General features: G+C 44.4%; 1 protein-coding gene across 3 annotated transcripts in view; it reads right to left on the reverse strand.

Moving 5' to 3' along the window:
* LOC138296661 (UDP-glucuronosyltransferase 2A2-like) overlaps window positions 1-21,267 on the reverse strand; it is a 426,472-nt gene that overhangs the window by 11,380 nt on the left and 393,825 nt on the right. For all 3 annotated transcript variants that reach the window (XM_069236003.1, XM_069236020.1, XM_069236011.1), the window contains one exon: window positions 16,478-16,697. In XM_069236003.1, the coding sequence (XP_069092104.1) occupies window positions 16,478-16,697 (220 nt within the window). The remainder of the gene's footprint in view (window positions 1-16,477; window positions 16,698-21,267) is intronic.

Here is a 21,267-nt window from a genome sequence, read left to right on the forward strand (position 1 = left end):
CCAGTTGTTACTTTGTATGCTCCAGGTATGTCTGGAAGCAATGCTTCAAGTATGTCTGGAAGCAGTGAGCACTCATTAAACGTCACGCTTCTCCAGTTTCAACCTATGGAACATTGTACAAAGATCAGTATATTCAGATGATTCAGCAATGGGGGGAATGGGAGGAATTCATTATCTTCCGAGGCCATTAACCCCTACATGGATTTCAGATCCAACTTCAATGACAACTCAGGTAGGTTTTAGTCCTGATGAGAGGTTTCCTCAGCGATCCTCACCATATTTTGTGCGCAGGTCAGAGCAGATGCCAAATGTTAATTGCAGTACACCACGAGGAAGAATACCTTTTAACACACCAGAAAACATGTCTCTTGTAAGTACCTCGAATCAGCAAATTGCAGGACCTTCAAGAGCAGAAGTGTTATACAATAATCCAGTAGGTTTGAGAGACTTTACTCCACAGCAATTAAATGATTGGCTAAATAATTTGAGTCCTGAAGGTGCAACAGGTTAGCAAATTGTAGTGCAAAGGCAGTCAACATTGTTAAGAGAGATAGGTCACTGAATGTGTCCAGATTGAAATTGGAATTGAATGAAATGAAATGATATTAGGAATTTTAGACACAGTCCAATCAGATATTTACTCAGAGGACTAACTGAGGTTCATGTACAAAGACATTCCCAAAAATGCAGGACAGGCTCATGAAACATTGTCTGACGTGGCAGAAAAGTATGATGTTGATTTAGAGAAATTGAAGCCTTTAAAGAGAAAATAAAGATTGGAGTTCAAGGAGTGACAAGGATATAATACGCATGAGATCTCCTGGAATGCGATTGCAAGTTAGAGAATTAATCATGTAGGGTCAGAAATGGGGAACTTTAGATAGGTGGCAAGTTAGATGAGGGAAGAAAAGAAATTAGAAGAAAACAAAACCAGATGTGCCTCTGGCAGAAGTAAATCAAGCTGAGGTTAATGTGTAAATACATCCAATGAGAGAAATTTAAAGGGGAGGTTATGTTCATGTACATTGGAGTCGAAGTAACATTTTGTCATTTGCAAACGATTACTCGAAATTGAGAGAAAATTCAGTGTAGTGGTATAAGCAGACAGAAAGGTTTGTGACACTTTTGAAATACCTGTGAGAAGATTTGAATACGTTGCATGACATTGTATTTCCAAGTGACTTGTGGATGTAGTGCAAAGGGTTTGCTGATTGGCTAGAAAGTGAACCTCCAACAGATCCATTAACAGGCACCTCGTCTGAAGAGATGAAGAAGAAGTAAACAAGGTTATTGGCTTTCTGAGAGACAAAGGGGGTGATTCTAACTCTGGCGGGCTGCGGAGGCTGCCCGCCAGAGTTCCCCCCTTCAGAATACCGCACCGCGGTCGTAAGACCGCTGCGGTGATTCTGGGTTTTCTACTGGGCTGGCGGGCGACCGCCAAAAGGCCGCCCGCCAGCCCAGTGGAAAACAACCTTCCCACGAGGACGCCGGCTCTGAATGGAGCCGGCGGAGTGGGAAGGTGCGACGGGTGCAGTTGCACCCGTCGCGAATTTCACTGTCTGCAATGCAGACAGTGAAATTCATAGTGGGGCCCTCTTACGGGGGCCCCTGCAGTGCCCATGCCATTGGCATGGGCACTGCAGGGGCCCCCAGGGGCCCCACGACACCCCATACCGCCATCCTGTTCCTGGCGGCAGAGCCGCCAGGAACAGGATGGCGGTATGGGGTGTCAGAATCCCCATGGCGGCGCAGCGAGCTGCGCCGCCATGGAGGATTCTTTTGGCCAGCGGAAAACCGGCGGGAGACCGCCGGTTTTCCTCTTCTGACCGCGGCCAAACCGCCGCGGTCAGTATGCTCTGCGGGATACCGCCAGCCTGTTGCCGGTGCTCCCGCCAGGGGTCAGAATGACCCCCAAAGTGTCCCTGAAAGATAGTGATTGGGTGAAAATTGACAGTGCCCCAATCACTATCTTTCAGGGACACTTTGTCTCTCAGAAAGCCAATAACCTTGTTTTCTTCTTCTTCATCTCTTCAGACGAGGTGCCTGTTAATGGATCTGTTGGAGGTTCACTACTCAGGCATCTATGGAGTCGCTCCATTCCTATTTTGAGAGATTGTTGCAGGCTTTCAAACATTACAGTGGCACAGAGACTATAGGAGATAAAGATTTGGGTTATTTTGTGTTCAGATTTGTGCAAGAAATTAAACCAGAGATAAGTGAAATAATTCAGCAGTATTTGATATGATGGCAGAAAAACACAGTAGAGGAACTCCTGCGTTACGTAAAGTATTTCATTGATGAGTTGGAGTTGAGGCAGAAAAGGCTGAAGGAGAAGGTTATGGTTATGCAATAGGAAGCTGCACAGAAAGCTAGTCAAATTCCGCAAATGGCGGTGAAAACTGTTGGTATACAAAATGCAACAGCAGGGACCTAATGTTTTAAAGCCTATAGGTAGAAGATGTGCTGTTCAGATTGATCAGAGTAAAGTTGTTGCAGATGCCCAGACCTTGAGGAGAACTAATATGTGTCATGCGTGTGGAAATTTGGGACACTGGATGCAGTAATGTCCTCTTAATATGGATAACAAAGATGCAAAATGTAAATGTGATGCAGACACACAGTAATAATCAAGTTCAAATAGAGTTTAAAGACCCTGAATGCAAAATGTAAGTGTGCTACAAGGACAGCAGATGCAGATACCACAAGCTCCAATGGCGCAGCAGCAGACAGTTGTTTCCCAGGAGAATTTAAATCAGGTTGGAAATGTAGAATCAAATTTTTTGACAACACAGTATCCCCTTATAAATCTGAGTGATGAGGATTTTGCAGAAATTATTAATTTGGATTGCTCAGATGATGAAGATTAAATGTTAGGTGATTCCTTAAAAGTAGATCAACGTGGTCCTTACGTAGATGCGGAAGTAATGGGTCATCATGTGTCATTTCTGGTTGACGCTGGAGTTACACGCTCCACTGTCAGGACAGCAGCAGCACCAAATTTTCCCCTTTCAGGAAGGAGAATTTAGGTTGCAGGAGTCGCCAATAAACAATTGTCCAAACCAGTAACAGAATCCGTTCCTAAAAAATAGGTACCTTGGAAAATGAGCATCAATGCGATTTAAGCCCTGTGAGCTTGTTTGATCGTGACTTGTTGTGTAAGCTAAATTGCTACATTGGCTGCATGCCCCACGGAATTGCAATCCAGACAAATGATGAAGAAATACCATCTAAAATTGTAATTCAGTACCTGAGTGTCACATAGTACCCAATGCTGACATGTAATTATGTGCCCGAGGATCTCGTTGTCACCTGAAGAATTTTTCAGGAAAAGAGATAAGACTCATTAAGGGAGTTGAGCCCGTAAAGATAACAGTGAAGCCAAATGCAGTGTACCTGAAAGTTCCCCAACATAACAGGACATCCAAGACAGTAGCAGGAATTACACAAACGTTTTGTCCCATGTTGTCCTGTGTTACTGAATCCAGCAGTGATTTTCTTCCACATTCCATGTGAAGCAGAATGGTATGCTGTGATTGACCTTTGCCAAGCATTTTTCTCTATACCATTGCATGAGGAGAGACAGTTTCTCTTCACATTTCAGTTTGGCTGTCATGTTTTGGCATGGAACTGAGGTCCAAAACGGTATACAAAGAACCCCTCAATTTTTAACAAGATCTTGAAAAAGAATCTGGAGACCCTTAAAATGCCCTATCATTCAGTCTTGGTTCAATATATTGATGACCTGTTAGCAGCATAAATCACTCAAGATGACTGTACAAAAACACACTTGCCCTTTGACATAAAGTTTCTCCGGCAAAACTACAGTATTATAAGAAAGAAGTTTTGTACCTAGATCACCACATTGAGAAAGGTGCAAGGAAGCTGTTGCAAGACAGAATCTCAACAATTTTGAAAATGAATCCCCCTACCACTCAAAAAGAAGTCAGAATGTTTCTGGGAATGGTTGGCTACTGTCGTCAGTGGATTCCAAACTCTTCCCTTTTGGCCAAGCCTTTATAGAGGCTGACACACAGATGTGACTTATTCAGTACCATTTGATGACAACTGCAAATACGCCTTTATAGAGCTGAGAGAAAATCTCAGTTTTATCACTGCTCTGGGAATGCCTGATTATAACAAATGTTTTTCTTCGGTCTGCTGAGAGGGAGGGATGCGCTCTCACTTTTGACTCAGTTGCACAGAGGTGCAAACAGGCCTCTGACTTATTTTTCTGCCACTCTTAATCCTGTGGCTTCTGCTTTGCCTAGCTGTTTAAAGGCAGTTGCAGCCTTGGGCACCAGCATTGAACAGTGCAAAGGCATTGTTATTGATCACTCAGTGGAAATGTTAACCTGAACCAAGACCCAACATCTCACTGGTGCGCGTTTTACACATTATGAACAAGTCATCCTCTTCTCTCCTAATATTACATTGAAGAGATGTACTGTGTTAAATCCTTCAAACTTGTTGCCTACCTCTGTAGAAAAAGTAAAGGATGGTACTGATGAGTTTCAGCATGGCTGTCTCGATGTTACTGAACTATGCACCTAGCCATGACCTGATATTCAAGATATTCCCCTTACTGAAAATGACTATGCCATATTTGTTGATGGCTCCTGTTTAAGAGATAAAAATGGAACACAGAACTGGTTATGCAGTTTGCACAGTCTCAGGTGTGATCAAAGCTTCTTGGCTTCAAGGAGTCTTTTCTGCCCAAGTTGCTGAACTAGTTGCTCTTACTAGAGCATGCTCTATTTCTGAACAACTGAAAGTGACAATTTTCACTGATAGTCAATATGGCTCTGGTGGCGTTCAGGACTTTGGACAGTTATGGTCCCAGAGAGGATTTATGACCTCTTCTGGCTCACCAATTAGGAATGGGGATAAAGTCTATCATTTATTGAATGCTGTACAATTTCCTGTGTAGAGAGCTTGGTTCTGGATGAATTACCTTCCTCTTTTTGCCTGTTTTTTGGATGCAACTTTGACTGAAGTGCACTGAGTTCCTGCTAACCAGTTCCCAGTGTTTCTTGCCCAAAACAAGACACCTGGTCACCTGATCCCCAAGTGACCAGGCCCTTTTTCACCTCTGTAAGTCCCTAGTAAATGGTACCACTGGTACCTGGGGCATGGGTACTGAAAAGGGCCCGTTAGAGCTGCAGCACATCTTGTGCCAGTCTGAGGGACTCAGCACCAAACCTATGCAGACTGTCATTGTGAATGTCGATACTTAGACATTGTAAGTGGACAAGGAAGCCATTTTAAGTACGTGTGCTGGACACTGGTCAATAAGAGTTCCCCAGCTACATGATGGCTTCTCTAAGCATAGGGATGTTTGGTATCAAACATCTTGTATTTATAAACCCTCACAGAATCCAGTGATGGATTTATTTATGCATGTACCAACAGGACACCTTAGAGGTGCCCCCTGAAAACCTACCCGACTGCTATTGTGTTGACTGACTGGCCTAAACCAGCACAGCTACCCTAGACAGATTTCTAACCTCCTGAGGTGAGATACAGAGCTCTCGGACGCCAGGAACAAAGCTTGTGCGAGGCAGAGATGTTATCACATCTTTTCAGGAAGGATTTACGTTCCAGGGCGTGAAGCTTCAAAGGACCAGCCGCCTTTGTTATGCAACCCAGGACTCTTCAGATGGCAGAGAAGGCCATCCTCCTGTCCTGACCCCATTTCTTGGCAGCAAGACAGGCTGGAAAAATATTAAGATTAGGAGGTGTGCCCACATCATGCCAGTCCTACCCCTAAGGTGGATCAGCTGATGTGGACACCACTTTTCAAATTCCTCCCTCTTGTTTTGGACGGAATTAGCATTCTAGGGTCAGGATTATGAGCACTTCCCAGAGGAAGTGGTCATATAGAGGGTGTAGTCACCCTAAAGGTAGGCAACCCATTAGCTGCTACCTGGCACTCCTATTAATGGCCCTACGTTGAGTATTTATGTGGCACCCCTAAACCCAAGAACTCAGATTTGATGGCTCTCTCAACAAGCGCGTCAGAGTGACTCGTCCTGCAAAGCTGGAGAACTACCAAAGCTTCAGGTAGTCTGCCAGCATCTTGCAAATTGCCACCAGTCTCCCTTGGAGTAGAGGACCTACTTATCTATAGTCTGCAGGCACCGAAAAGCAGAGTCCAGTCCCACCCCCTTGCAACTCCCCATCCCAGACCTACGCCACAGATGACCCGGAGGAAGTACCCGTGCTCTGGAGGACCAGGACTGTCTTCCTATCAAGAGTGATGACACCAGGACCAACCAGAGCCACGCAGCACCAATCCCTGGGGTATTGGACGCCCTGCACCAAGCACCAACAGTGAGAGTCCATTCCGGATTCCCACTGCACCTGGGCCAACCAGCCATCGGGGGACATCAGAACCACTTCATGAGTGACCCAGCAGTCTTAATTTTGCCCCTGCCAGCTGTTGCCCCTACCTACGAGGAGCATCTTTGAACACAGAGCCCAGCCGTCTTATCCACGTTGCATCCGAGACGCTCGGCTCGGATCCCTAAGACCTGGTTTACCTTTATGCATTACTGACTTTCATTCCATAGTATTGCATTGTGCGTAAAGGTGCACTGTTTGGAACCCTTTACTCATCTGTAAGAAATAATAATGAAAGCAGTACTTACTCTTTTACGAAGTTCTTTGTTTCAAAACAAATATAACAAGAAGTGTTATTTTTCGAACTTGGTCTTGGATTTATTCTTTGTGTGTCTCATTTATTACCTCTGTGAGTGCTTTGCACTGACCAGTGATAAGCCTAACTGCTCGTCCACTCTAAACACAAAAGAGAGCATTGGCATTATCTACTTTTGCCTCTGTCAACCAACTGGGGATCCACTTGACTCTCTGCACGGTGTACTTTTTTGTGTGCACCGTATAGAGAGCCACCATCCTATAGCCTGCAAGAATTGCTGTTGTGAAATGTGCCGCACACCGAAGGACTACTGATTTTGTAACTTTGGGAAATACCTATGCAGACAAAGTGACGAAATATTGTGCTTTAAGCTGCACTTCGTTTAGTAGAGAGTGGAACAAATAATCAAATGGTGAGACAAGCCAAAACTGCTGTTTATACATGGGAAGAAGTTAAAAGACTGCAGGAAGAAGTGAAGGGAGAGGAACAGCAGAGTTGGGTTAGAGCAGGATGTGTCTAAAGAGATGAAAATTATATTTGGGTTGGAAGTGATGGAAGAGATGTGTCGGCATATAGGCCCTCATTCCAACCCTGGCGGAGGGCAACGGAAGCACTGCCAACAGGCTGGCGGTGCTTCCAGGGCCATTCTGACCGCAGCGGTAAAGCCGTGGTCAGAAAAGGGGAACCGGCGGTTTCCCGACGGTTTTCCCCTGGCCCAGGGAATCCTCCATGGCGGTGCTGCTTGCAGCGCCGCCATGGGGATTCCGACCCCCTTCCCGCCAGCCTGTTTCTGGCGGTTTACACCGCCAGAACCAGGATGGCGGGAACGGGTGTCGTGAGGCCCCTGGGGGCCCCTGCACTGCCCATGCCACTGGCATGGGCAGTGCAGGGGCCTCCTAACAGGGCCCCATGAAGATTTTCACTGTCTGCATAGCAGACAGTGAAAATCGCGACGGGTGCTACTGCACCCGTCGCACCCCTGCAACACCGCCGGCTCCATTCGGAGCCGGCTTCTATGTTGCAGGGGCTTTCCCGCTGGGCCGGCGGGCGGCCTTTTGGCGGTCGCCCGCCGGCCCAGCGGGAAAGCCAGAATGGCATCCGCGGTCTCCTGACCGCGGAGCGGCCATTTGGCGGTGACCGCATGGCGGGCGGCGACTGCCGCCCACCGCGGTCAGAATGACCGCCATAGTTTGTTACCTCCCATGGCTAGACACTATCATGAACAGACTTATATAGATTGTGACACAATGATCAGAACCTTTAGCCAGACATGGTTTAACTCCAGATTCAGACTGATAGCAGAAGCTGTGGGTCACAGATGTGTCACCTGCCAACAGATGAATGTAGGGAAGCACACAGTAATTACACATAGGCAGATCAGGAGGACCCTTTAAAAGAATGCAGTTAGACTTCATCAAGTTACCTGTATGCAATGGAATGAGATATATTTTGGATGTTGTGTGCATTTTCTCTCATTGGGTTGAAGCTTACCCTATTAGGAGAAATGATAGTCTCACAGTAGCAAAGTTGTTACTTAGAGACAGTGCATAATTTGTAAATAAACAATTGTTGGTGCCCAAAGCCCTTCTCTTAAACATGTAGCAGCTTCAGATAAATGTGTGAACACGGAATACTGAGGCAGAGTAATCCTGAAGCCATCTCAGGCCTCTTCAATCCATTTGGAGACAACCCCTGCCCCTTCAACGCACTCTTGCTGCTTTCTCCCATTGTGACGCTTTTTCGTTTTTCTCTTCCTTCGTCTTTCCCATATGTGTCTTTTGCTCGCAGTAAATGCTTGAGGCTGAAAAATAAGTGCCGGCCCTCAAAAATAAGTGCTGGTCATCGGCACCGGAAACAACAAGCAAAAATTAAGCACTTCTTAGAGAGCTGATCCCTAGTCTTGGATTCCCAACTTCTCTACAGTCAGACCTAGGGACACACTTCAACAGTGAGATCCTAAAATTATTATGTGCAGCATTACACGTACAGCAAAGATTAAATTGCAGTTTAACCTGAGGCTTCTGGATTGGTGGAGCAAGTTAACAGCATTATGAAGTCCTGTTTGGCAAAAGTATGTGCATCCACCACTTTGAGTGGCCAGACACATTGCCTGTTGTTCTGATGAACATGCACAGTATGCCCAAGAGAAAGACTGGCGTGTCACCTCATGAAATTATCATGGGGAGAGCCATGAGATTGCCAACTGTGTGTGCAAATGCGTTTGTGAACATTACAGATGAATTGGTACTGGATTATTGCAAAGGCCTAGCTGACGTGGTTTGTTCTGTGTCTCATCAGGTTAGAGAAGCTACCGTACAACTGCAGTAGGAGCTCTGCCATGACATTTGTCCAGGAGACTGGGTCATGGTCAAGAAGCACATGAGGAAATCCTGCTTGGAACCATGTTGGAAGTGGCTCCACCAGGTAGTACTGATCACTACCACAGCTGTGAAGTGCACTGATCTCCCTAACTGGGTACATTTGAGCCACACTCGTAAAGTTCCAATTCCCTAGAGAAAACAGCATTTGTTCCCAAAGGATCAGTTACAGTGAGTGAGAGGGATCAGGTTAGTCAAGCTGATGGGGCTGGACAAGTGGCTGCTACAGCACAATTGCAGTCTAAGGGGTGTCTGAGCGAGTCAACAACAGTGGCTGGTACAAAAGGATCGAGACAGAATCAGTTGACGCATGAAAGCTCAGATGCAGACGAAGGACCAAATGCTGTATTGAGAAAGCTGTACCAGGAGACAAATGGTAAAATTAGCAAACCGTGCCAGCTGTACAAGTGCCCCAGCATTTGCTGAAAGAAATGAAAAGTAAAGGTAAAGTGACAGTGATGCTGAGGGTCGAATAACTTGGAAACCAAAAAGAAGACGAGTAAGACATTCAAGAAAAAACTCAGCACCTGAATGGACATACTGTGCAGCAAACGAATGGGAGAAGGAATGTGCAACATTTTGCTTTAACAATTTGAATCTAGTTCCATATGCTTGAACTTGTGATTGCGGTAGAGCTGAAGTTTGAGATCTCATTGCTGCTTGATGAACAAAACCATTATATCCTGGAAGTGAATGTTAGTGATTAAGAGCTGTGCTTTTATTAGAGGCATTTGAAATTGTATTAGAAGCCTTTTGACCTTTTCTTAGGGAAGCACTTGATTAACTTTCTCGAAGATCAAGGAACGTTTGTGAACACATTTGAATTTTTGCAAAAGAGACTATTATTTTTTATATTTGTTTTGTTCAAAATATAAAAAAGACTGAAAAAGACGGTTGATATTCTACAGGCGCATTAGAATTTTTTGATTTTTATTCTTGGTCTGAAATTAGAGAATTCGTGGAGTCTAGCGGAAATATAAAGAGTAAGCTTAGCTAACTATGTGTAGGATTAGTTGTGATAGTTATCATGATCATATTAGTGCTCATTGTGATTGAATTTACCCACACCTAGTAGTTCAGAGAAGGTTAGATCAACAATTACTGTAAATTCTTTAAGCCCGATATGAGGTAAGAAAACCCTATATAATGAGAAAATTATGATGAATCCAGAGGTGATTTGTCCGCAAACATACACCTCAAGTTACTATACAAATATGTAGAAAACATGGAGGTTAGAGATTGCTATGTTTGTAACCTGTTGGCGTCATCAGTTAGTGAAGCAATCACTTATCATAGTATCCACTTAATCTAGGAAATTTCCTTTAGCCTGCTGCCAATACATTTGTATCAGTGGGAGTATTATCAGTCTCATTCAAACTATGATTTGGTTTGCTCGATTGTCCCAATCATGAAACACTTAAGTAGCATTGCTAAAGCAAATCACTGACACAGTGGGAGGTTTTTTTGGACCTACAATGAACAGCTTTTGCTAATAGAAATAACCTGACCTTTATTCTTACCCCAGCAGAAAAGGAATTTATTGGACAAGTTGAAGACAGAAGAAGAGCTATGAAAGCTAAAGTAGAAAAGAGAATAGTTGATAGACCTGACAGCCTTAGGGTGGTCATCCCCCAACTTTTTGCCTGCCTCCCTCCACTTTTCAAACACTGTTTTTGTTGGTTTTAGGACTCTGCGCACATTACCACTGCTATTCTGTGTTAAAATGCATATTCTCTCCCCCTTAAACATGGTAACATTGGTTTATACCCAATTGGCATATTTGATTTACTTGTAAGTCCCTAGTAAAGTGCACTACATGTGCCCAGGGCCTGTAGATTGAATGCTACTAGTGGGCCTGCAGCACTGGTTGTGCCAACCACATAAGTAGTCCCTTAACCATGTCTCAGGCCTGCCATTGCAAGGCCTGTGTGTGCAGTTTCACTGCCACATCGACCTGGCATTTAAAAGTACTTGCCAAGCCACAAACTCCCCTTTTTCTACATATATGTCACCCCGAGGTAGGCCCTAGGTAACCCACAGGGCAGGGTACTATTGAGGTAAAATGTAAGACTTGTACATGTGTGTTTTATATGTCCTGGTAGAGGAAAACTCCTAAATTAGTTTTCCACTACTGTAAGGCCTGCTCCTTTCATAGGATAACATTAGGGCTACCCTCATACACCATTTGAGTGGTAGTTTCTGATCAGGAAGGGGTAACCAGGCCATATTTAGTATGGCCAGAATGGTAATACAAAATCCTGCTTACTGGTAAAGTAGGATTTTATATTACTATTTTAGAAATGCCACTTTTAGAAAATGAGCATATCTCTGCACTTAAAATCCATCTGTGTCTTACAGCCTGTCTCCAATCCACGTCTGGCTGGGCTGGTTGACAGCCCCCTTGTGCATTTCACTCAGACAACCAAAAACACAGGATACTCAGCCACACCTGCACTCGTCTGCATACTGAATGGGTCTTCCTGGGCTGGAAGGGTGGAGGGCCTGACACTTACATTTCAAAGACTAGTTGCCTGCCCTCACATAATGTACTGCCTAACTCCCTACTGGGACCCCGGCAGACAGACCTGTACTGAAAGGGGACCTTGTGCACTTCAAAACCACTCTTTGAAGTCTCCCCCACTTCAAAGGTATTTTTGGGTATTTAAACTGGGTCCCTGACCCCACCACATCAGACACTTCTGGACCAGATCCTGCAACCTTTCAAGAGGAAATGCCTGACTGCCCAAAGGACTCAATTGGACTGCTTTGCTGTGAAGGACTACTGCCTTGCTGTCACCCTGCTGCCTTGCTGGCCTCTGGCTTTGCTGAGAATTGCTCTCTAAGGGCTTGGACTGAGCTTGCCTCCTGTTTTCTGAAGTCTCAGGGCCAAAACGACTTCATCTCTTCAAGGAAACTACTTGTGCACTGAAAATCGCCGGAAACGATGCACAGCTTGCCCTGTAACTAGAAAATTGCCGCACAGCTGAACCGGAATGACACAGCCCCACTTCCTGAGCAAAGACCTGTGTTGCGACTGGAAATTCGACACACGGCTCTGGCAGATCGATGCACAGCCGAGCCGGAATGACACAGCCCGACTTCCTGAGTGAAGAATCGACACAGCGCCTGCCGTGTGACAGAAAATTCAACGCATCACCTTTGACTTCTTTCCGCACACCTGGGATTTTTCCCCGCATCGTCCCTGGGCATCAAAAGAACCCTGCATTGCAGTGATGATCCAAGACTGCGTGCCGTAAATTGACGCAAAGCCCCTTGCAGCGTGGATGAAACAACGCAGCATCTGTGCCACGTCAGAAAATCCAATGCACATCTTATTTTTCACTGCATCTCCTCCTCTGCGGACTTTGTGCGTGGTAATTTTGACAGAAAACAGGTACTTTGTGCAAATAGGAGACAACTGTTGATTTGTAAGATCTAAGACTCTTTTTAAACTTGCAAAAGTTATATCTCAACTTGTGCTTATTGAATCTTGGTCGTTTTGACCTTAATTTAACCAGCTAAATATCTTATATTTTTCTAAATCTAGTGTATTTTTGTGGTGTTTTCCCTGTGTTATTGCATGAATTTATTGCACAAATTCTTTACACATTGCCTTCTATGTTAAGCCTGACTGCTCAATGCCAAGCTACCAGAGGACACAAGATAATTTGGATTGTGTGTGACTCACCCTGACTAGGATTGGGGTCCCTACTTGGACAATGATGTGTACCTCTGCCAACTAGAGACCCAATTTCTAACAATAGTGTTACCAAATTGGGAAAAAGAAGGTGCTCACTCAGTAGCTGGAAATGAAGGATTCTTGGCATTAGATTGGCAACATGTAGGGAAATTATGGGGCATATTTTTACTCTGTTTGCGCCGGATTTGCATCGTTTTTTTGGACGCAAATCTGACGCAAAACGAACTCCATATTTAGACTTTGGCGTTAGACCCGTCTAGAGCCAAAGATCTTGGAGTTTGCGTCATTTTTTAGCGTGGACACCTTCCTTGCGTTAATGATATGCAAGGTAGGCGTTCCCTTCTAAAAAATGACTCCGCGGCATGTGCGCCGTATTTACACTCCCGGGCAAAAATGACGCTCGGGAGTGGGCGGGTCAAAAAAATGACGTCCAGCCGCTTTAGCGTCATTTTTTATCGCCTGGTCAGGGCAGGCGTTAAAGGACCTGTGGGCTCGGAAGGAGCCCAGAGGTGCCCTCCCATGCCCCCCAGGGACACCCCCTGCCACCCTTGCCCACCCCAGGAGGACGCCCAAGGATGGAGGGACCCATCCCAGGAAACTTAAGGTAAGTTCAGGTAGGTATTTTTTTTATTTTTTTTGGGTGGCATAGGGGGGCCTGATTTGTGCCCCCCTACATGCCACTATGCCCAATGACCATGCCCAGGGGACATAAGTCCCCTGGACATGGGCATTGGGCAAGGGGGCATGACTCCTGTCTTTGCTAAGACAGGAGTCATTTCAATGGGGGTTGGGAGTCAAAAAAAATGGCGCAAATCGGGTTGAGGCCAAAATTTTGCCTCAGCCTGACTTGCCCCATTTTTGGACGCCCAAGCTCCATTTTCCCCTACGCCGGCGCTGCCTGGTGTAAGTCATTTTTTTTGACGCACACCAGGCAGCTCCGCCGGCTAACGTCATTCCATAAATAAGGCACCCGCATGGCGCTTTGGAATGGCGTTAGTCGGCGTTAAAGTTTTTGAAGCACAACTGCGTTGGCGCAGTTGTGCGCCAAAAAGTATAAATAGACCCAAATCCAATTGTATATAGACCCAAATCCAAGATTGACACAATATTTGTAGGGACTAGTGAAGGTAGACATGTATTTTTGTTTAGAAGTGTATAGACATTTATATTAGCTAGAAAAGACCCCGCCATACGAGGTGTTTATTTTATTTGTGGGAAAAAACCCTATTACAAGCTGCCGAAAGGTTTATATAGCATATGTTATCTAGGAGTAGTCTTTCCAAAGATTTATTATGAGGAGCATTTCAATGATCCAGTTTGTGGTGAGAAGTCAAACACCAGAGTTAAGAGAGGTGCCAGTGCTTCAGATTTAGTAGGTGATATTTTTGGAGCCATAATTCCATCAGTAGATGTTATTCTGAATGATCACAAGATAAAGAAGTTATCAACAACTGAAGATAAGCTTTCTGAAGACACTGCAGGTGCATTCTTGTTAGTAGGAACAAAAATGGTTGCCTTAAGATCAATGACTTTACAAAATTGTGTTGGTTAGACATTCTTCTCACAAAAGAGGGTGGAGTTTGTAAAATGTTACAAGTTCAACAGTGTTGCACCTATATTCCTGGTAATAGTAAAAGTTGACAAAGTATATTTTGCACATGGCAGCATTGAAAAAAGATGTGATGGAGTTAAAAGCAACAGGTGCCTGGGAAGCATTAAGTAGTGGGTTTTCAGCAGTTGAAAAGTGGTTTGGAAGTTTAGGAAAATCACTTGTTGGAATCATCTTGAGGCCTACATTGATAATAGTCTAAAGTGCCTTATTTGTAGTTGGTCTTTATAAATTGATCAAGAAACTGAAAGCAAGGAGATATAAGTATGAGATGGAGACTAGACGATGTATATGCTTAATTTGTGACATCAAGCAGTTAGAGGAGTCGAGAAGATCTTCCTTGGAACGACCTCAGACGTTTTGAGCTGTCTCCTTTAAAATGATAGACCTAATTTATGTGATGGCTTGATTCGCCATCAGAGGGGAGCTAATGTAGCAGAAATTTTAGTACTATCCCTCATAACACAGTGATCATCTACACGTTAATCAAAGTACTAATAGTTTAGTTGAAAGTGGTGCACTGGAAAGCCGTATTAACGTGTACTCACTCTAGGTCAATATTTGAAAGTAATGTGGTATAGCGCTTTAACTTCATGTTTTAAGAAATAATTTGCTTTTATAGTATAGGCTATGAGGTTAGTTAACAGTCCACGCTAAAAACGATAATAGGTTTCATGTAAGAAATATTTTAAAATTGACATGCAAATGTAGAGAATGCAGTTATACATTATAGTTACATGAAAGGATTAAAGGTGTCTTTTCATTTTGAATTTACTCTTCCATCACAATATCTGGTAGCTCATTAATATTGGATTTAAAGTCTAGAAAAGCTAAATGTATATTACATTCATAAATGAATGTGCTGCTTTAATTAACTCGCATCAGCATAAGTAAGGCCTACAGGGCCCTGGTTCGTGATTGTGCAGAAAATGTTTGAGCACTCTTGCTAATGTGAGTTTTCCTTTCACACATCATTCTCATGAGAATGGTAGCTTTGAAATAGATACTCAATTGTTTTAGGCATAGTGGGCTTGGGAACTAAACCTTGATCACCGAACATTCAGGAACTGTGGAATAAATATAAATACAAATGTTTCCGTTTGAATGGATGACTTAACACGGAAATTGTTTCATATGAAGAACTTGAGAACTTCACTGATGTTTCAGTTTGAGTTATATGACTGCTTGCTTACGGACAGTTTCACCTTTTGCATCATATGGAGTGATGGATGGACGAATCATTTTGCATTATGAACTTTAATAAATCGTTCCCCAGATGTATTTGCAGCAGAGTCCCACTCCAGACCGTGCAGAGTAGATTTTCCACCACATATCACCTCTGGACTCTGAGAGGTATAGTCCTCTCCAGCTTGTGCACCTTTAAAATGCCTTGCTGATACTTAGAGATCATTCCCATGACTCAGATAACAACACTTTTGATCAAGCTAAAGGATGCCCTAAAGGATGTGCATGTAAGTAAAGTCTTATTCTTCAGGGCACTAAGAGCTCAGACTTCACATTGAATTTATTATCTGTTGTTAACTTTGCCATGTGGTGGAATTTTCAACCCATCTCCTGGTATTAGGATTGACCTCTTGACCTTGATATCTCTGCATAGTCAAGTTCTGAACGGGTGTAAACACCTAGAAAGACTATTGCCTCCCGGATTCGCCATAATCCAGCATTTGCTGCTTACAAATTCATTATCTTCATATTGCTATATTGTCACACTATAGCCACCCACTACAAGATGTGCAAATGTAAAAAATTCTGTTGATTGTTTGAATTCCAGATTTAAAAAATGGCAAAATCGCCCCCACAGTGCGCCTCTCACCAACAAACAGCTCTGTTTGGCCTACTTGCATGGGCTTCCTTAAGGTTACTTTAGGGCATTGCTAAAGAGCGTTCTCCAACTGTAGTACAATGGTACTTGTGAGTCTGGGACACCAGGGCTAAATGACAGTTCACCCTAGTCTACCGGAACTGTATGCCCTAGTTTACTGTTCTACGACCCTGAGAACCGGACTCACAGCAGAGGGACACATGGCCATTCACATTGTCTGATTATTAACAGAAGTATAACTAGTGATTATTAACTATATTAAACACTTCAGAGTGTAATAAAAAACACTTACGTTGAATTCACAATGACAGTATTAACGGCATCCACCAAATCCTGCGTCGTCATTGTGTTGAAATCCAAGACGACAGCCATGCCCTTGGACTTCATGTGCGCCATGTTGTCAGGCTGATCTGCAAAGAGTGGAATGCCGACCATGGGAACGCCATGGTATATTGCCTCATAAATTCCGTTAGTTCCACCATGAGAAATAAATGCTTTGGTTTTGGGATGACCTGCAGAATAAAAGCAGTAAAGTTTTTACACAAAAATAAGTTCAAATGCAACACCGTTTTGAACTAACTTACTGAGTCTTGAAAGTGCCATTAAGTGATGCCAGTTTTGAAAAACATTTTGTGACGTTATTTATTTTTTAGTTTTGACATAGCTCATTTGACCTTCCCTTAAAGAGTGAACGTGCTTAGCAACATATTATGCAAGACAAAAGTTGTGAAGTAGTATAATACGGCATACATTGTGATACCCTGTACAATTCTCACAACTTGCAACATACGGGAATATTATTGTAAGGTTCTACTCTTATTGTTAAAACACGTGAATGTCTGCACCTTCACATTCTTTCCAGCGGAGTAATTGTGCTCCCACATATTGTGCAGATCAGCCAGAAACTATTCTTTAGGGGACAGTAAAGTTCCCTGGGAGGTAGAGAGGAAAAGGAGTGAAGCAGGACTGTTGTATCTCTTCAACTGATCGTGTTATGAACCTATTACTTACAGTGGCATAACAAAGGCTCCCACAGTCCCAAGGGTGGGGGGAGCGGGGGAGAGGGCAGTCGAGCTTCAGGGTGCCTCCTCAGCTCAGTACTCTGGCCCGAGAGCTCCTGCGTGAGACTGGAGGGGAGGGGGGCTTCATGTACTGTGCAGGGAGGGCCACCTCAAGTTTCATTATGCCACTGATTAATTACCAGTAATCTTCATTATCCAAGTAATCATCATCCCAGTCATTACTAAGTGAGGTGGTTGTGCCCTCCAGACAACTTCTTTCTCAAGCCCAGCATTTTATGCTTTAAATATGTTTTCTAATTCTTCTGAAGTATATAAAGCCCCTCCTCCCTCTATAGAGACCTGTGTTTAACAATCATATATTCGAGGATCCAATAAATGAGAGGAGGAATGGATTATGGAGTGAGACGAATTTCACTTGACTCCGAGAAATGAAGTTTACTGATAATGAATAGGTTCATTACCCCTTTGCCGGTGCTCTTCGTCCCAGTCAATATCAAGCAAAGATATGCAAAACCCTTCAGTTTGGCAGCAGTAATTGGATCAATGGTAAGTCAATTTATGAATGGAACAGAATATTCAAACAATTATATCACTGCAGCACGTAATACTCCAGAAGCAAAATTAATAGATTCACCCTTATTCAACTCTCGCCTGTAGTGTGAAACAAATACATTTGGTGCGGATAATGTGGCTGCTCTGCGTATTTCTTGTAACTAAACTCACATTGATTCTGCCCAAGAGGTAGAAACCACTAGCGGTCCTGCACGTTTTTAGGGACTTCACATCCTGACTATAGATATGCTTGCATGATAGCCTGCTTAACCCATTTACTTAGGGTTCTAGTCATTATTTTCTTACTGTTTGCAGCTCCATACGAGACAAATACTGCATTTGGAACTCAAAAGTCTTTAGTTCTTTGCAAATAAATGAGCATGGCTAGAATGCTCTTCCCTGTTCCACCTTGTAACAGTGGAAGATGTATCTGTTGTGCATAACAGAATTGTTTTTGGACTTTTGGTCTAAATTTGTATTTGACTTGAGTACGACCCAGTCAGGTAAAAATGTCATTTACTGATAGTTTTTTTTTAACAATGACCCTAATTCACCTAACCTTCTGGCGTTTGTTATTGTCACCAAAAAGGCAACTTAAGAAGAAGTCTAAACAATATAAGCCCTGTCTGATGGCCCAATACTGTCTCCTGCAAACCTTTCAAAGCCACCCCAGAACCCAAATAGTTATTGACGTCGGAATCAGTGATTTCTTCATTCTGAAGCTTTTAAGTAATCTAAAAACCAGTTAAATCACTTCTAAAATGTCACGGCATGAAGGTCAGAAGCGTCTAGTTGAAAACCGTTATACGGACAAGATGGGTGGTCCTAAATCTAATAAAAATCCCTTAGGAAAAGTCTAAAATTTTGAGCTGATCACATGATTTTGCTGCAAATCGATAAACCTGAAGCTTCACTGATTGAGTTAAATGTTACCTTCAAATAAAATGGATTAAAGAATGAGAGAGATGAATAATCAATTTCTGTAATTAGTACAAAATATTGGAATGCATTATCCTGGCACGGGTCTCACCTCATCAGAACCTTGTGCACTGTTCACATTGGGCTAGCTTCTCTGTGACCTGGACATTGCTGCAGGTCATGGAGGAGTGGGTAATTTCACACCTGTTCCTGTGCCCTGTTTACTATTGTGAACTGAATGCAGGGGGGGCATCTCACACCCGCTCCTGTGTTTTTTTCTGGACAGGGTTCAGGAGGGGGTGCAAGATTGGCACATGCTAATGTTTTTTATGTTAATGTGCCCCTCCACTTGCTCCTGGGCAGTGATGGGAGAAATATCTACCCTCACTTGGGTAAGAGGGTGGGGTTACAAACCACATTCCCCCTGCACTTTATCAGAGTGGGTGGGGAAGGGCAGAAGGAAACTTCTTCCCCTCACACCTCTGGGCAAGGTGAGGGAGGGCAACACAAACTACACATGATTTGATTTCTTCCACAGCCTCCGATCCTTGGAAAAGGCATGCGGACCAAGCTGTAACACCTCCTACCCCCACCAGAGGGTTTTATAATAAGTTGTCTACCCAGCAATATTTTTATTTATAAAACGTATTTCAATGTTAGCAAACTTTGGGAGAGACTATTTTTTAATTTACCCCGGGCACGAAGTGGTGTTAAAAACACTCCACAGATTCTTGGACCCAATTTCTTTTTTGAAGTCTCTCTTAAAGTTTGCAAAGTTCAGATTGCAATAAATAAACTGAAAAAAAGCCTAAGGAAAAAAAGGCACGACACACAACACACTAGTGGATAGGCTAATAATTTTAAAAATTTGGTGGTGCTAGGGTCTTGAAGATCAGCTTTCCTAGTCATCAAAAACCAGGATAGAAATCCATGGATCAGGTACAATTATAAAAGACACAGACACTGGAAGCTTCTTTCTTGATAACACCCATTCTTTTATTCATATTGCTTCAATCAAAAAATATTTCTTTTTTCTTTCATTTCCTTGTAGCTAATGCGTTTTGTCCCAATGGAATTCTTCAGGGCTTAATGCGTTGGTCAGCGCTCAGCAGAAGAATCACCGCCATAACCTAAAGTATTCCCATCAATCAATCAATCAAGGCATTCTTAGAGCGCGCTACTCACCGTGAGGGTCTCAAGGCGCTGGGGGGGGTCACTGCTGCTTGAAGAGCCAGGTCTTGAGGCGCTTCCTGAAGGCGAGGTGGTCCTGGGTAGTCCTGAGGTGGACAGGGAGGGAATTACATGTCTTGGCTGCCAGGTAGGAGAAGGATTTACCTCCAGCGGTGGTTCTGCGGATGCGAGGGATGGCAGCAAGAGCGAGGCTGGTTGAGCAAAGTTGACGGGTGGGCGTGTAGAAGGCATGGCGACTGTTGAGGTATTCGGGGCCCTTGTTGTGGAGGGCTTTCTGTGCGTGGGTGAGGAGCCTGAAGGTGATCCTTTTGTTGACGGGTAGCCAGTGCAGGTGTTTCAGGTGGGCGGAGATGTGGCTGTGGTGTGGTACGTCGAGGATGAGGTGTGCAGAGGCGTTTTGTATGCGCTGAAGACGATTCTGAAGTTTTACGGTGGTTCCTGCGTATAGGGTGTTTCCGTAGTCCAGGCGACTTGTGACGAGGGCGTGGGTCACAGTTTTTCTGGTGTTGGCAGGGATCCAGCGGAAGATCTTTCGGAGCATGCGAAGGGTGTGGAAGCAGGAGGACGAGAGGGCGTTGACTTGCTTGGTCATGGTGAGAAGGGGGTCCAGGATGAATCCGAGGTTGCGTGCGTGGTATGAAGGGGTTGGTGCGGTGCCCAGGGCCGTGGGCCACCAAGAGTCGTCCCAGGTGGACGGGGAGTTTCCGAGGATGAGGACTTCCGTCTTGTCAGAGTTCAGCTTCAGGCGGCTGAGTTTCAATTGTGCGACCTCTTTCATTCCATCCTGCAGGTTGGCTTTGGCGGTGGCTGGGTCTTTGGTGACGGAGAGTATCAGCTGGGTGTCGTCGGCGTAGGAGATGATGTTGATCTTGTGTTTGCGAGCGATGTAGGCGAGGGGGCTCATGTAGATATTGAAGAGAGTAGGGCTGAGTGAGGAGCCTTGTGGGACGCCGCAGATGATCTTGGTGGGTTCTGAGCGGAAGGGCGGGAGGTAGACTCTTTGGGATCGGTCCAAGAGGAACGAGATGATCCAGTCCAGGGCCTGTCCTTGGATATCAGTGGAGCGGAGGCGCGTTATTAGGGTGCGGTGGCAGACGGTGTTGAAGGCAGCCGAGAGGTCAAGGAGGATGAGGGCGGTTGTTTCTTTGTTGTCCAACAGGGTTCTGATGTCGTCGGTGACTGCGATGAGGGCGGTTTCCGTGCTGTGGTTGGCCCGAAAGCCAGACTGGGAGGGGTCGAGCAGGTTGTTGTCTTCGAGGAAGTTGGTCAGTTGCTTTTTGACGGCCTTCTCAATGACCTTGGCCGGGAAGGGGAGGAGCGAGATGGGGTGGAAGTTCTTCAGCTCGTTGGGGTGCGCCGTAGGTTTTTTCAGGAGAGCGTTGACTTCCGCGTGTTTCCA

The sequence above is a fragment of the Pleurodeles waltl genome, chromosome 1_2 (genome assembly GCF_031143425.1).
Source record: "Pleurodeles waltl isolate 20211129_DDA chromosome 1_2, aPleWal1.hap1.20221129, whole genome shotgun sequence".
NCBI classification, from domain to species: Eukaryota; Metazoa; Chordata; class Amphibia; order Caudata; family Salamandridae; genus Pleurodeles; species Pleurodeles waltl.